Source organism: Gekko japonicus, unplaced genomic scaffold (assembly GCF_001447785.1).
Source record: "Gekko japonicus isolate JY-2015 unplaced genomic scaffold, Gekko_japonicus_V1.1 scaffold171, whole genome shotgun sequence".
NCBI lineage: Eukaryota > Metazoa > Chordata > Lepidosauria > Squamata > Gekkonidae > Gekko > Gekko japonicus.
Genome location: NW_015175975.1, coordinates 1,589,409 through 1,606,641, shown reverse-complemented (window position 1 = coordinate 1,606,641; position 17,233 = coordinate 1,589,409). Strand labels below are relative to the sequence as shown.

Here is a 17,233-nt window from a genome sequence, read left to right as displayed (position 1 = left end):
TTGCGGAAAAGGGTTTTTTTCCCCCCACGTCTCCGTGGATGCGCACACGCACCCAACGGAGCATGCGCATTCGTAGTGTACACAAAAAAAGAAAACCAGTTCGCCGTGCCGCGCGCTTCTTCATTGCGCGCAGGCGTGTGTTGTGATCGGCACCTCTCCCTTGCCATGGAACCTCCACAGTACCTCCACAGAACCTCCACAGTAGGTCTGATCGCTTTACTGCATGTTAGTTTGCCCCGGGGCAAACAGCCACACTTCTCCTCTGCAGTTTCCTGCCCGTGTGACAGGGGCCACTATACACATTCAACAGTACCAAAGAAATGCACTCTCCTGTGCCTCTCAGTTCCATCCTGCCTCTCTGCTAATCCTTCCCTCATCAAACCACAAACATGATTTCCCAAAGGGACTGAAGAATACCCAGACCTTACATGTGCCTCATAGTCATGCAAAAATATGAAAACCATGAAAACTACTGTTCCCAGCAATACGAACTAGGAAATCAATTAAAAAAAATATCATGAATCGGGGCCTAACTTCTTGTCATTCACTCTTCCCATTTTTCCTCAGCCTATCTTTCTACTAGGCAGTGGTAAATGTTGCTGGCTGTGCAGAAGCAATATACAGCCCCCTCAAAATATTGTTTTTCAAAATTGCGAGAGACTCAAGAGCATGTGGTGATCAACAGAAAAGGCATGTAGGGTTAATTCCTTGTCACTTGTGAGGATTGAAGCAAGGAATGCCAGTCCACTACCTGCCACTCCTGGGAGGATTTAGAGAATTGGGCAAAGCAAGGCATGTTGGAGCCAAAAATCCTAACTATAAATATACATTGATGGGGGTCTGAACTGGCGGTAATGGAGATCTAGGAGTCTTGGTAGATAACTCACTGACAATGTCAACTCAGTGTGTGACAGCAATAAAAAAGGCAAATGTTATGCTGGGGATTAGTAAGAAGGGGACTGGGGAAAAAATCAGACAGTATCATAATGCCCCTGTATAAATCGATGATGTGGCCTCATTTGGAATACTGTGTACGTTTTTGTCACTGCACCTCAAAAAAAGGTATTGTAGCATTGATAAAGGTGCAGAAAAGGGCACCTAAAATGATTAAGGGGATGGAACACGTTCCCTATGAAGAAAGGTTAAAGAGGTTAGGGCTCTTGAAGAAATGAAGACTGAGGGGTGACATGTTAGAAGCCGATGAGGTAATTTTCTAGAGGGTTCCAGACAGACTATGTGGAGATGTGGTCAACAATTTTTTTTTAAAAAAAACTATGATTGAGCCAAGAACCTGGAAAAGAAGTCTAGCTTGGTTTCTGATGGACTGAAGGCCCAGACTACAATATGCTTATATTGCGATAGCCAGTTATACATACAAAAATGATGCTGTGGCCTTTGACTCTTGAACTTATGGTTTGTGCCATCTAACAAAAGTCTTGAAAACGTGTTTGCTAGTTAAGCTAACTTTCTTGGTTTTTTCTGCTTTATGGTTTTAAAGAATTGTGTTGCCAATAGAACAAATCTTTGTTTTGTCAGAAATTTTAAAAAGAAACCATACAATTTTTTTGAGGTCCATCAGTGGCTATTAGCCACAAGGTATAGAGAGGAACTCTCGGTCTGGGTCAAGTGATGTACGTATTCTTGGTGTTTGAGGGGGAATTGTGGGAGAGTTTCTAGTGTCCTAGCCCCACTGCTGGGCCTCCTGATGGCACCTGGTATTTTTGGCCACTGTGTGACAGAGTATTGGACTGGAGGGGCCATCGGCTTAATCCAACATTGGCTTCTGTTTTGTTCTTATGTTATGTACATAAAAAAGAAAAGCTTAGGTTACTTGTGAACAATAACCCTGAGAACCCATGGGGTTGAGCTTGGACTCCTTGACAAGGTGCCCTAAGTTTTGCCAAAACTGTAGAGGTTTTGAGAATCCTGGAATGTCCCCCTGATGTTTCACACTGGTGTCATGTTCCATCTAGCTCCCACTAATAACCAAGTTGAGGTGTTTTGCATCAGCTGGAGTCACTGAGTTGAATTCCAAGGGATACCTAGGCAGAGTATATTGCAGTAGTCTGACCAGAAAAGCTATGTCAAAGGTAAAGAACCATCTTCTGGGCTTTTCTCCTCCTTATCATGTTGTTCCTTATGCTTAAGCCTCCTTATGATGATGTAGAATTTAAAGAAAGGGATGCATCCCAACACTGGTGGCAACGATGGAGAAAATCTCCACCTGTGGCATGGGTTTTCCTTTGGTGGTCAGGTAGGTAGGAAAAGGGAACTTCTGAACACTGCAGAAGGCTAACATGCTGAAGCTTTGGCACTGGGACAAAAGCATCTTATGAATACTAACTACATTATATTCCCAGATTTGTAAAGATATAAATGCATGCTTACATGAATACAAAACTAAAATCCTATTTTAAAAAATGGAATCATAACATGAATGAGGCTCATATAGCATACTGTTGGGGAAATGGGGGATGCAAGACCCTTTGCATGCACCCTCATTCCAATTGTGTTGAATTTTGGGCGGGAGGGGAGCTAGCTTCCCTATTAGAGAGAGAGAGAGAGAGAGAGAGAGAGAGAGAGAGAGAGAGAGAGAGAGAGAGAGAGATGTTCTAAATCAAGACTCAATTTATTCCATTACGCATTCTTACATCAGAAAACATTTTGTAGCATTTCAATATTCAACTTTAGATATTTCAACACAACTGCAATACGTAAATAGTGTACCTGTAATTCTGTAAAGGATATCCTTGGTTATTTCGCCAAGACCCATAACTGAGTGTGGTTGATCAGAACAACCAGGAACAAGACTAAAATCAAACATTAAGTACTCTTTTTTACCCCCTTGAAGCTACTGTAACTGTCAGTCAAGTCTGTGATGAGTATTTGGCATACATCTGACATATACAACAAAATCAGCCCTTTTATTTCTATCTCTGGGGTCCGGAAAGTCAAGGGAAGCTGGGTTAAGCTAGGGTGACTCACATAATCAAGTTTAACTAAGAGAATCACAGGAAGCTAGCTTCAGATACCCTACAGATGTAAAATTTGATAGTGAATTCTGACTGCTGTACAATATAAACATTCCCAGTAAGCAAAAGTCACGTGAGTCAAATTTGTGTCCCGTGAAGGGCAAAGCACCCAGCAGAGTCCTAAAGCTTCAACTATATAGCTGATAAAGTTTCAACTTTATAGGCTAATAACTATAGATGTTATAGGTGTACCAGAGGTTTTGTAAATTTTTAGCAGAGGACAGAGATTCAATCCAACCCTAATTCCACATATACAAGTTAATAAATTGATATAGTTAGGACAATTCATATTCATTGGTACTTCCTTGGTATTAAATGATGCCTGTCGTTCAGCTCAGGCCTCATCACAATCATGTAGCATTTAGGGGAAAATATGCAACCCAGTAAACCAGCACTGGAGGCCAAGATGGAGAAGATCTCCACTGCTACCATGGACTTCCCTTTAATGCTATAGTAGGTGGGAATAAATGGTACCCAAACACTACAAAAGACCAGCATGCTGAAGGTGATAAATTTGGCTTCATTGAAACTATCTGGCAACTTCCTGGCAAAGAAAGCCACAGTGAAGGTGACAATGGCCAGGAAGCCCATATATCCCAAAACACAGAAAAACATCATAGATGAGCCCTCATTACATTCTAGAATCATTTTATCATCGAGTGACTTCATGTCTGTGTATGGGAATGGAGGAGAGGAAATTAGCCAAACTGTACAAAGAGCTGCTTGAAGAAATGAGCAGGAAAGGACAATAGAGTTTGCCATTCTTTTCCCCACCCACCTTCTCACTCTGGATCCTGGTTTGGTTGCCATGAAGGCCAGAACTACAGTGATTGTTTTGGCCAATACACTGGAAAGGGCCACAGAGAAGACCATGCTGAAAGAAGTTTGCCGGAGCAGGCAAGTCACCCTCCCAGGGTGCCCAATGAATAGGAAGGAGCAGAGGAAGCAAAGTAGGAGGGAGATGAGGAGGATGTAGGTGAGGCTCCGGTTGTTGGCTTTGACTATGGGAGTATCATGATTTTTTATAAAAGTGATCAATACAAACACTGTAGTCAAAGAAAAAGAAAGAATAAATGACACTACAATGATCCCCAAAGGTTCTTCATAAGTCAGGAAACTAAGACTCTTGGAGGAGCATTCATTCTGGGCCTTATTTGGATATTGGTCTTCAGGGCATTTGATACAGTCATCCATGTCTGGGGGGAAAAACAACAACAAGCAAATCTCAGTATCAAATCAGGAAATTAATGCAAGTGATCTGTGGGGAACAACCTCAAAGGTACGGTGGGGAGATTACTAGTGAGAGGTTGTTTTTAGTTGGGTAAATAAAGCACAGAAACTAGAGTTGTTAATGAAAATAAAGTTATAATAAAATAACAAAGTCCTAAAGTACATATTTGTACAGCAAAGTCATAGAAAAAGAAAGAATAAATGACACCACAATGATCCCCAAAGGTTGTTCATAAGTCAGGAAACTAATATTCTTGGGCGTACACAGGGGTCGTTTCATAGAAAAAGAGCTAGGGAAGCTCATTAGCATAACTCATTCGCATATGCCACACCCCCTGATATCACCGGAAGTGTGTCATAAGGCCACACCCCCTGAATGTGCTCGCCCGCTTCGGGAGAGGAGATCAAAGTGTAATACAAGCCTCCTCCAAGACTTGATCACACCAATCTCAACTCTCTCTTGGGTCTTGATGCCTGCCAGTCATTCCCCCTGCCTGGGGGAAGCTGCGTTGGACCAAAATACAGTCCAAACTGCTGTAAGGAACACTCGTCCACCCTGAGCACTTACAGGGTGCGTCAAATCGCCATTTTACCCTGACCGGAAGCAGGGGGGGGCTTCGACGTGTGCCCCGCCCCCCACACCTCACCTGGGGGAACTGCGATCCCCCCCCCGAAATGACCCCTGGGCGTACATTCATTTTGGGCCTTATTTGGATATTGGTGTCTGGGCATTTGATACAGCCATCCATGTCTGAAAAAAACCACAAGAAAATCTCAGAGATATAATTAAAATATAGAGTAGAAATCACTCCTTGGGGATATGAGGAGATTCAAATCCAGACTGTTTTAAGGGGAAATTAATGCAAGTGATCTATGGGGAAAAACTTCAAAGATAAGGTGGGGGGACTACTAGAGAGTGGCCATCTTTATGGTTGCACTTGCACCGCAGCTGTCACCTCCCTGAGCTTCTACTGCTGTTTTTATTGCTGATTATTTACTGGAAGTTTGTTGCAATTGATTTTATGTGGCTGTAATTTCAAAAACCTTTGATTGAGAGGCCTGGTATAAATATTTTAAGGAATTTGATAGTTCCATCGGGAAGGAAGCTGGGCAACTCAGAGATCAGAACTTTAAAGCCTTTCTTTTGAAGCAGCCATTCGAGACAGGATAGTCTGGGACAAAACTGTGATATAAGGATGGGATAGGGCAGGGTTTAACCTCAAATCTGAATGATAAATGCAGTAGGTTCTCAGGGGTTTAATGTACCAACACAGACACCCTTATCACGGAACTTCTAGCAGCAGGTTATTATTTTTTTAAGTCCCCCAAAGGAGATTTTTATTGCATTTTTAATATACTATAAACTACAATGAAAAAAAGAGGAAGGGAACTACATCTAAGGAGAAAGAAAAGTTAACCACTAATAACTAAAACCCCAAGAATAGGAGATCATAACAACAGCTTGTATAAGTACTAATCTAACATTGCTAAAATTACATTGAACGTAGTCTATTATGCTAAATTATTTATCGTATTATCTATTGATTTAACTATTTAACGAAAACTTCAAGAGCATCTTCTATAATAAAATAAAAAGTTTAAGGCACAATTCAGAGTCCTTCAGCCTTCACTTTGTTTTATCTTTTCTAATCCTCAGATGATATGCTTGTTTAGGGGCAGCCACCCCTTTATCAGAAGCAGAATCCTCATCGGAAGACTCTGAGTCCAATTCGCCACTAGATTTGCTGTCATCTTCTCCCTTAGCATCCTCAGCTGTCTCTCCCAGTTGCAATCTCCGGAATTCATGTGCTTTGAAAACGGAGTCAATCTTTTCTTTTTTATTGTGTAATTTGAAAGTGACGCATTTTGGAATCAACCATCTGTAGGCAATGCTATTTGTTCGTAGAAAAAGCACCAAGTCTTTATACTTCTTCCTCTATTGCCTTATTTCAAATGGAATGTCTTTAAGGATCCTGATGGTGTTATCTCCGATTTTCAAGGGTGTTCCCATAGTTGCTTTTAGGATTAAGTCCTTCATGTGTTTCTTCGAGAATCTGACAACTATCTCCCCAGGCAGATTATTTTTCTTAATGTAAATGGAATAGGCCCTATAGACCACATCCATTTCGCTTGTAAGGTAGTCTGCTTTCAAATCTGTAACTGGGGCTAATGCTTCGCTCAGCAGTTGCTTTAGATTCTCACCTTTTGCCTCTGAGACCCTTTGAAACCTGAGGATCAGATTTGCTTTCTCCATTTGTAATTGTAGAAGTTGAAATTCGTCCGAAGCTTGCCTTTTTTCCAGCATTTTCACTTTTTTCTTAACTTTTTTGTTGTTTGCATCCATTTCCTTGGCTTAGCTGTTTGCTCCATCTTTTTTGCAGTTTCAGTCAACTGGAGCTGCTGAGTTGCAAAATTCTGATTTAGAGTTGTAAGCTGTTGATTGACATTAGTTATCTGTTCCAGTAGAGGGCGCAAGGAATCTGCCAACAATTTAGAGAACTCAATGACCTCTTCTGGTCAGGGGCTCATGCTTACCACTAGTTTCGTTTTTCCTACTCTGTCTCTCTTCGACTTCTTCCCCGCCATCCTTATGGATTGTTTACTTTTAGAAAAAGTTGCTAAAGTCTCTGAAGTTCACCCTTCCACTTATCCATGCTCTGGTAAGTCTCTCAAAACAGATTTCAATGCTTTCACCTTCACTCCACCCCTTGGTAAATCACTTTTTTGTTTGTGCGTATGGGAGGGGCCCCTCCCCCGCTTGCTTTTCTCGCTGTTCCCAGGGGGTGCTTTCTTTTTCTAATCCCATCATTCGCTTTAACTCAACTCACAGTTCATTGTTGGTCTTACGACCTCGCTCAGAATACATTTCCAATGCCCGATCTCTGACGCTTGTCCCAGTCAGCGGCTCTAGTTCCATACAGACAACTCAGCGACAGGACCGTTGGGGCGGAAGAGTGCCTCAATTCCCCAGCAACATGCTGGTGAAGAGGCTACCCTTCAAAAGCCCCATGATGAGGAGCCTTTTGCCAAGGCTCCCGGAGGGTGGCAAGCAGTCACCCCCTCTCTTATCCACTGGTTCGCAGATCACATCCCCGGGAGGTCCGGGAGATGTGTCCGCTAGAGTGTTGCCATAGACTGGATGCCTAGCAGCATCTTATTTGAGATTTCTAGGACATGCTTTGTTGGAAGATGATTAGTGCTGTCTTGAGACCATCTACTGAGCATGTCCATATCAGAAAAATGTAGCCCTCTATCTCCTGAGATTGTCTGGCTATAACTTACTATTTGGTACATTTATTATCACTCTATATGTCTGTATTTTCCTACCTTTCTTATCAGAAATCTTCCCATGTGAACATGGAACACAATCATAGCAGCAAAATGGCTCTCCTTCCTTCTTTTTCTTCCTGTAACCTGGATGGCAGTTGTCATTGCAAACAGAAACAGGCGGAACCTGATGATGAATATAGGAACTGTCACTCAGAAAAACGTTTGGAAATTTGAGAACGTTTGGCTGCTGAGCAAAATGGGCAATGTGGATATTGAGATGATATAATGGCATTACTGACTTGGAAGCTTCTTTAGGAAAAGATACGTTAGTAGTTCTTCGAGTTTCACACTTGCTGCCAATGTGATGCAAGACTGGCATATAAAATATATGTGGTTGTTCCCATGAAGCTCTGAACAATGCAGTTATTTTTCATGACATATTGATGTTCACCTGACTGGTTGTCAGACTGCTGGGGCTTTAGCAATGCTAATCTGGCCCCACCTGGCAGGTCAACAGCCGTACCGCTGGGGGCCGCCTTTAGCCCCTTTAAAGGATAGGGAACTGGCGGGATGCTGACTCATGGCTTCTGGGCCTTTTGGGGGGGGCTGGCACGTTTAATGGCTGGCTCCACTCCCTCTCCCTTTTCAGTTGCTGCCTTTCTCTTGGCCCACCCTCCCACCCTGATTGCTGTTCAGGCTTTGCTGGTCGCCCGTTTGCAGGGGGCTGGGTAGGATTTTTTTCATCTCTGACTGATTGGTGGTGGTTGGAGATGTTTTTCGCCTATGTGTACAGTCTGTCAGGGGGTTGTCGAATTGACTGGGGTTGCTGCCTTTGTTGTAGGGTGGTCGATTTAGTTTGTGGGTTGGGGGGTGGTGAGCACCAATTTAACAGTCCCAGTTGGGGGCTAGGCATTTGGCCAGACTAGTCTTTGGGTTACGTGACCCGGGGTTCAGGAGGCAGACTGCTTGGGGCTGCAGCGATTGAGCTTCTACCTAAATTGTATGGTTTGGTGGGGGAATATCCATGGCATTGCCCATTTGTGAGCCAGACAGAGATGATCTTAATGGGTTGGTTCAATCCAAGGCATGGTGGCTTCCTGTTATATGAGTATGGAATGGTCGCGGATGACCACTTGCCTGGCATTTCTGCAAGTCATTGGCCCTTGCCGTTGAGTTCAAGTTAATATGTTAAATAAAGTGGCCCTTTAGTTCATCCAACCCTTTGTGTCTGTCTCTACATTCCAAATAGGGGGGCAAACCCCTTCCTGAAAAAAAATTGAACAGGTTTGTTTTGGTGCCAAAGATAATCAGTTTAATTTAGTGGTCAAGTGTGTGGATTCTGATCTGGGAGAACCAGGTTTGATTCCCCACTCCTCCACTTGCAGCTGCTGGATGACTTTGGGCAAACCATAGTTCTGTCAGAGCTGTTCTCTCAAGCAGAGTTCTGTCAAGAGCTCTCTCAGTCCCATCTACCTCACAGGGTGTCTGTTGTGGGGAGGGGAAGGGAAAGGAGTTTGTAAAATGAGTAAAAGGCAGGGTATAAATCCAATCTCCTCCTCCTCCTCTTCTTTTCCTTAAAGTGTTATCAGAATTTATATTAGCAGCAAACATTTGCAAATGGTTGTTACCTGCAAACTTTTCCACCTTGCATTTCCACTAGACCATTTACAGAAACATTAAGTACACTGGCCTTTATACAAATGATCTAGAACTCCTGTTATAATCCTTTCACCAATTTCTTGGATGCCTTTGATAAGGGAAATTTATTCTTCCTTATCCTTTTATAATTCATTGAACAGTCAACGATCCAGTGAATCTTGATGCCTATTGCTCAGGGGTGAGGTTTAAAACTAGGTTTGCTTTCCCTCCCTGGGAGAACCACAGTGGGAGGAAGGAAGGGAGTGCCATGATATCACTTCCTGTTTCAAAACAGAAAATGGTATTATGACATTCTAGGAATTTTCAAATCTCTGTGGTTTAAATTCCCGATGTGGTTTAAAGTCCTGATGTCACATCCTGTTGTGAAGCAAGAAGTGACATTTCAGCATTAATTAACACCATTCCACTCTAATACATTCTCCTCTGGCACCCCATCAGCCTCCCCTACTCCATCTGGCACCATTCAATCTGTTCCACTGTCTGCAACTCTTGTCCACTTGCCCAGGAGCTGGGTTTATTCTGAGCACTCTGGTCTAGTATAGGCTAATATATGTTTTAATTGTTACATTTGCTGTATAATTATGTTCTGTAGCTATGTTCTAAATTTTTTAAATTGTTGTATAATTATTATTATAACCCTCCCTGAGACCTGCTGTGCAGGGGAGGGAGGGATAAAAATTCAAATAAATGAATAAATAAATAAATAAATAAAGACCGATAACATAATTCCCTCCAAAGACTGGATCAGTCCAAACACATGTATTTCCCCCAATCATTTAATTATGGAATTACTCAGCAGCTGACTTCACAAAAAGCTAGAAAAGCAGAAAGAGGAAGGTAAAATTGCAATACCAAAAAAGTGCAAAAGCCACATGTTGTGAACTGTGGCCAAAATAGGAATTTTTGGTACTTTAATATCCTATCTTAATTGTCACTTTAATTAGATTCCTGTTAAAAAAAAATAAAGTCCAAAAGATTTTTTTAAATTGTCACTAGCCTTCTGTGCCAAAAGATGTGAAGTGGTCTCTTAATGTCCTATTTTAATTGTCACTGTAACTAGATTCCTGTTAAAAAAATAAGTGCTAAAGATTTTTTTTAAAGGTCACGCCTTCTGGGCCAAAAGATGTGAAGTGGTCTCTTACCTGGGCAAACCATTTGTGCCACACTAGGTTCTCATCCTGAATTTTCAGCTCTTTGCCTGGGGGAGCATGAGGATCCAGACTTCCAACTTTCACTCGAACAAAAGAGTTATTTGGGAAAGTGACCCAGTTTGTAACATCCAATCCTACAATCAATTCTCCATTTTCATCAAAGCACACAGCATCTCCTACACTGTTGTTGAATGAGATTGTTCGTAGAAAATGGTTCAGCTAGGTTCAAACGAAACAGTGAGAACAAACAGTTGGAATCCTTGTGAATGTGTTGCTAAATAATTCTTGTAGATCTGTTTCCATTCCTTCTATATCTGTTCAGATCCAGCCACAGACATGTTCTTTCTTAAGACCAATGACCATTCATTCGTTTGTTCATTCATTCAAAACATTTTGGCCACTTTTCCACTCCACTTAGGGCCCTCAGTGGCAAACAATCAGAATATTAAAACAACATATATAAAGTCTTCACCCACTTGTGAATGACAAAGGTAGAGAGAGACAGGTAAATCTCACCAGGGGAGGGAATTCCAAGAGTTTTGGTGCCACAACTGAGAAGAGGTGTCTGAGTCAAAAACCTTCCTTGACAGATGCAGTTTGTTCCATTCCACTGGAATGTTGCCAGCCCATAGATAAAAGAGGGATTAGGAAAATGTTTTGACGGCTACCCATTGTGGGCAAAAGCTGAAGCCCCACCTAATCCCTTATGAACCTAACAAGTCACTGCTGTCATCTTCCAAGGCCCTGCTTTCATTGACCCCGCCTTTTGAGAGTAGGCAGGTTGCAGCTCTGGAGAGGGTCTTCTTGGTGGTGGAACAAAAACTCTATAACTCTCACAGGGGGGATTTTTCTGTGCCCTTCTGTTACCATCTTCCGCCAGTGAGTGGAGGCCTTTTTGGTTCATTTGGCATTCTCTCACTGATCTCTCCTTCCTGTCATTTGCTATAATGTTTTTGTTTATGTTCATGCCATGTGCATCTTACCTTTGTTTTTAATTGTTTTATTGATGTGTGTTTTGTTAGTTTTAACAGTTTTTTAAATGAGATTTTATGATGTATGTTCTTGATGTTCTGGCTGTCTTGATTGTTCTCATAAAGGCGGAAAGGTGGGGTATAATTTTTAAAAATAAAATAAATATATAATCCAGTCCCTATTTTCTTGTTAAATTGGTCCTTCAGTCAAATTGATTGCAAACTGGGCTTGATGCATGAGAGAAGAAAGTGAAGTTGAACCAGTGACGAAAGCATGGGGTTGGATCCAACCAGCTTCTCCACTGGTGAAAAAGAGAAGTAGGGTACCTTTTGACTGACAGACAGGTTATGATGGGGATAAAACGATTTCCTTAGCTCCTCCAAAGAAGGGAACTGGGTGATATTTAGTGAAAATCTCAGTGAATCAAACTGATTGTTAATCAATCATGTTGCATAAATTGAACTATAGATTAATAGTAATGGCTACATATACTTCAACCAAGGACAGTGAGACCTTGTGGAAAATAATTGCCACATTTTACATTTCCTTATTTTTCTCAGTTATGATTTTCTGCCTTTTGGTGTCACCGATGTTGTCTGGTTTCTCTTCTCAATTTATACTGAAGTTGCATGGATTCTATTCTCAATGTACAGTTTTGCTCAGAGTTATTTACATTCACTGGCAGCGGATCCCTGAGATGTTGCATAGAGAAGCATCTTCCCCACTGTTGCTACCTGAGGTCCCAGTAGATAAACATGGGACCCCCCTGGATCCAAAACCTCTGGTGTGCCATACACATAATAGACTGATTTTTTACAAGATTAATCATGTCGAAAGAATCATATGTTTTATGGGGAAAACCTGATGTGTGGAAACAAATGCTCAAAAATAAGTAGTCTGTTGTTTGATCTGTAGAAAGAACAGGAAAAACTGAAATGAGAATTTTCAGACTGAAACAGCAGGACAGAGACATTTGAAACCATCCTTCTGGAAAGAGGACATCTGTAAAACTTTATGAAGATTTGAATGGCACTGGTATGCTGTCTGAAACAAGAAAACAGAATTGGGGTAAAATTACCTGCCATGCTTTTAAATTCCAAGGCTCCAGCCTGAGTTTTGAACTGGATTCTAATATAGCGTGTAAAGCATGTGATATCGCATAGACAGCATTGTAGATATTATAACTGTGGCCAGTCATGCTCATTTCAAAGAGTGGCCCTGGAAGGTTTTCCAACTTTTCCTCTGCTGTGCAGGTTGGCTTGGGCTCATCACTCTTCCTTCCATTGGATTCTTTCAATAAACAGTCAAATGCCTGTTCCCAGAATTCCGTGATGAAGCTATCAGTTTTTGTCCAGAAAGGATTAACTCTTTGAAGAAATGTCCTGAATCCTTTTGGCTGATTTGAATGAATCGTAAGGGATATAGCACCATGGAAATGCTGTATATCCCATTCTCTTTGATAGTTTTTTGATTCAAAATCCCAATGTGCAGTTACTATCCACACCTTCCCTATGGGTGCATTTAGGTCTACAAAATGAAGATGCCAGCTTAACTCTTCCATTGATGGAGGTGCTCCATTGACAACAAGCACATTGACTTTGCTTTCCATCAAAGATTGAAATGCATCCCACTTACTTAAAAATATTGCTATCATTCCATCAATGTAATTCGTTTTTTGGATTCTATTTATGAAAGCGAAACAAATGCCATTCTGGGAAAACAAAGGAATCAAAGACTGCAAAAACATTTCCCCATTGTCATCATCAACAACAAAGAGTCCAACCCATATCCATTTAAAACGCACAAGCAACTGGACAATCCCTTTGTATTGATGGTTGTCATTGGGAACCATCTTGTACCATGAAGAGAACGGTTTATCATTCCCTCCTGAGAGAACAGAGCCATAGGAAAGCTATAATAAAATGTAGAGACATTTTAGGAATGGTGTATAAATACTGTGTGATCATAAGCACATCCTGTAGATCTGCATAGATACCTATTTTTTAAAGTTTCACTTTAGTAAGATACATGTGGAAATACATAAAAACTCATAAGAAAGGGGAAATTTCATTCCCCCACCCATTCCGTTCCTTCTGCCTGCTGAATGTAGCCATGAAGACTTGAATACAGTGCATAAATTAAAATCACACATTGTTTTTAATTGGAAATAGAATACTAATTTCAGGACAATGAGTCAATTACAGATCAGACCTGGTCTCAATACCCGAGATAATGTACAAGATGCCTGTGGCTTATACCCAGGTTTTTCCAAGCTATAATTCAATTACAGAGACTTCAAAAGCTATGGTTTCTGTTTTTAGCAGGATGAGAGGGATTGGCATTTATAAACATTCCTGTTGAGCATGTCTACAGAGTGGCAAAGATGTTTACAAGAATGCAAATGGTTTCAAGTTGAGCTCAGAGAAGTTTACCTATCACTGATCATTAGATGAGAATGGAATGTGATATTCTGCCCTTCCCTCTACAAAATCTACCTGTGGAGTCTTGTAGATCTTTAAGATGGTGGCCATGTGGATGGAGGTCTGAGAACCAAGTCCACCAATGACAGCTGCCAAATTATTCTGAACATCACACTTGTAGTTGGGGATGTGTTCATGCTGTGAGGAAAGCAGAGCTAGTGTAGCCTTAAAAGTCATATGTGCACTGTAGTAGCTGTCATAGAGGTGGAACCCCAAAGTGATGTTAGGTAAGATCCTGGGATTGTGATTGATTTCCTTCACAGCAAATACCAAAGCAAGGATGTGCTGATAGTGCTTCGTGTCCACACTGTAACGAGAGATACATGAACAAAGTTTGAGTACACTGGTAGCTTTAAGACCAACAAAGTTTTATTCAATATGATTTTTTGTGTACAAGCATATTTCCCCATATACAGACTAAAACAGAATTTTCTCAAGCCCCAGATATAGGAAGATTGGGGGGGGCAGAGGTACATGAGTCATAACAACATATCAAAAATGTCTGTAGCACCATAGAGGACGTTTCCTATACCCTAAATTTTTACTTGCAAAGAGATGTCTCCAAGACATTTAAAAAAAAAAAAAAAACAGTGACCACTCCTCTGAAATGTATGTAACATTAGCATTCTGCAACTCTCTGCTCTTCTGGCAATGCTACCTGCAATGTGTGTTACTGTTTCAGGTCATTATATATTTAGTTCCCAAACCAGAACGATATAGTTTTTGCAAAGTCTACTGTTGCCATTTCTGGAACTATGGATGAACAGTAATCGGAACCTTTCTGAAAAGCTTAGCATTTACATAGCACTTCGGAATCCTGTTTTTACATGTGGTACAATGTTATGATAGACTAACATTTATCTTTGAATCAACCCTGTGAAGTAGAGGATTATTCTCTCCATACTGAAGATAGTGGAGCTGAGGCTAGGAAAGCAGTGCATGGCTGAAACAAGAAGTTACTGGGGCTAATTCCACGTCGCGATCTCACCAGCACATCTGGGAAGCGTAGTGCTTCCGTGGCACAACTGAGGCTTCCTGCCGAAAAAGCGCAGCAAAAAACTAGTACCTTGGAGGTACTAGTTTCCAGAAACTGCGGGGCAAGGGCGGGCGTCTGATCGCGTTTCCGGTGGTATCCGGCGCCCGCCCATGTCCCCTTGCGGAAAAGGGTTTTTTTCCCCCCACGTCTCCGTGGATGCGCACACGCACCCAACGGAGCATGCGCATTCGTAGTGTACACAAAAAAAGAAAACCAGTTCGCCGCGCCGCGCGCTTCTTCATTGCGCGCAGGCGTGTGTTGTGATCGGCACCTCTCCCTTGCCATGGAACCTCCACAGTACCTCCACAGAACCTCCACAGTAGGTCTGATCGCTTTACTGCATGTTAGTTTGCCCCGGGGCAAACAGCCACACTTCTCCTCTGCAGTTTCCTGCCCGTGTGACAGGGGCCATAGTGGAGCTGAGGCTAGGAAAGCAGTGCATGGCTGAAACAAGAAGTCACTGGGGCAAATTCCACTCAGCCACTCAGGCGCAGGGCCACCAAGTTCAATGGAACTTCTTTCTAATTAAATGCATAGGATTGCTGATTAAACAAGACTTTCACTAATATAATGAAAGCAAGGAAGCCTGATCATTTCCACCAATTTAGTTTGCAGTAGTTTATTTTCTGATATAAATGATATGGTGTCGATAGGTAGAAATGATTAATTAAGTTCTGAATGCAGATCTTAAGTAGACAACATCCCAAGTATCTATATATCGATAAAACCAGAATGTCCAATTGTGTTTTGTACTGAAATGCTAAATATCTTAACTATGTGAATGTATTTATAACACAAAATGAAAAGTGTCTAATGCCATGGTACTGTAATGAAACCGAAGAAGCTACTGGGTTTGAAACCATGGTAGTGATGGAGTGTCCCGCCCCAGCCACTTTATGGCCACCCTGTAGGGTTTTCAAAGCAAGAGACATTCAGAGGTGTTTTGCCATTGCCTGCCTCTGCATAGCAACCTTGTTCCTTGTGGTCTCCCATCCAAGTACTAACCAGGGCTGACGCTGCTTAGCTTCCACAATCTGACAAGATCAGGCTAGACTCTGCCATCCAGGTCAGGGCATGAGAGCCATAGATGCAGTAAAACATTTCCATTATGAAAATGGTAATATACATACAAATACATATATATATACGAAGGAAAGCACACTGGTATCAGAGGAGATATATATCAGAGGAAGGGAAAAATGAGAAAGAAGGAAGTATGGGAGGAGAGCAATTTTTGCTTAATTAAACAAGGTATTCTGAAGGCAAAGCAAAGAACCATCTACCTGTACACTGAAATATGGTTTGCATATTGGGTGGGATTCAGTCCCCCCCCCGCTACTATTAGCCTTCCACTTACAAGAGGTTCTTCCAGACGAAGTAACTCTTCCTTTCTTTTGCTGTAATCAATAGTTCAGTTATTGTGATCTAGCAGAAAATATTAAAACTGCTGAAAAAGAAGGAATGGACCCTTACATTGCCTCCTCGATTAACATCTGAGAGGGCTGATCCCTAAAATGCATAGGGTTGTGATGGAAGAAGACCTGAGAGGCAATCCCTCCAATGATAAGATCTCCTGGCTCATACAATTCCTGTGGAATAGGGACAGAAGCGTTTCTGTTGCACTGAATTGAATGAGTCTTCAGGTTGGGATGAATGGGATGTGTCCGCCACATGACGAGCAGCAGTACAAGCAATGACATCAGTGTCTTGAGTCTCAACAAAAAAGGTGGATGGTGAATAAAGTCAGTAAATAAATAAAAAAAGACAGGAGCTAAATTTGGAGAGCAGAATACTTTCCTGTTGTCATCATTCTGGCTACAACCAGCTTTGAATTGGCTTTGTCGATTCCCTGCTTTGAAACCTATTCCTGCATCCCTGGTATCACTTTCTCAATCAATCCAGTTACCTTTATTGGCATGTAACCCTTGCAAACCCATATGCAACAAAAACAAAAAAACAACCACAGCATAGAATAATACTTGCAAAATACAGAAACAAGGAATTACCAAGTAAGCATACCCATCAATTAAATAAAGGGCGAATAGAAATGGCACCAAAAAGAAATTTAGCAACAGTTTCCATTATCTCAAGGTTTGGATTATAAGAAGAATAAGGATCTTTAGACAATCAGGATATTCTTCTAATTGAGCCAAAATAAATTTTAGAAATTTCAGTCGTAGCACATGGTAGAAGGGGCAGTAAACCATTTATCCAACTGTTTTGTAGGTTCATGCACCACAGTGTACTATTAAAGCTCTCTGTGCACTAAGGTCTGATAGTGACTTTTAAACAAAAAGCTAAAAGGAGGTCACTCTGAAGGAAACAACTAGGACCAGGTGAGGTCTGACCAAATTATTTATAGTATGTTGCATCTGGTATAAGTCACAGAACCACCAATTAGGG

The 17,233-nt window shown here is 41.5% G+C and overlaps 1 protein-coding gene across 1 annotated transcript; it reads right to left on the bottom strand.

Moving 5' to 3' along the window:
- Positions 1-3,323: 3,323 nt before the first annotated feature.
- On the bottom strand, positions 3,324-16,503 carry LOC107122981 (vomeronasal type-2 receptor 26-like). Its single transcript, XM_015426132.1, has 6 exons — positions 16,304-16,503; positions 13,810-14,101; positions 12,393-13,226; positions 10,334-10,561; positions 7,590-7,716; positions 3,324-4,228 (listed from the first exon to the last, which is right to left on the bottom strand). Exons 1-6 carry the CDS (start codon positions 16,501-16,503, stop codon positions 3,324-3,326), a joined length of 2,586 nt encoding a protein of 861 aa, XP_015281618.1.
- Positions 16,504-17,233: the final 730 nt, after the last annotated feature.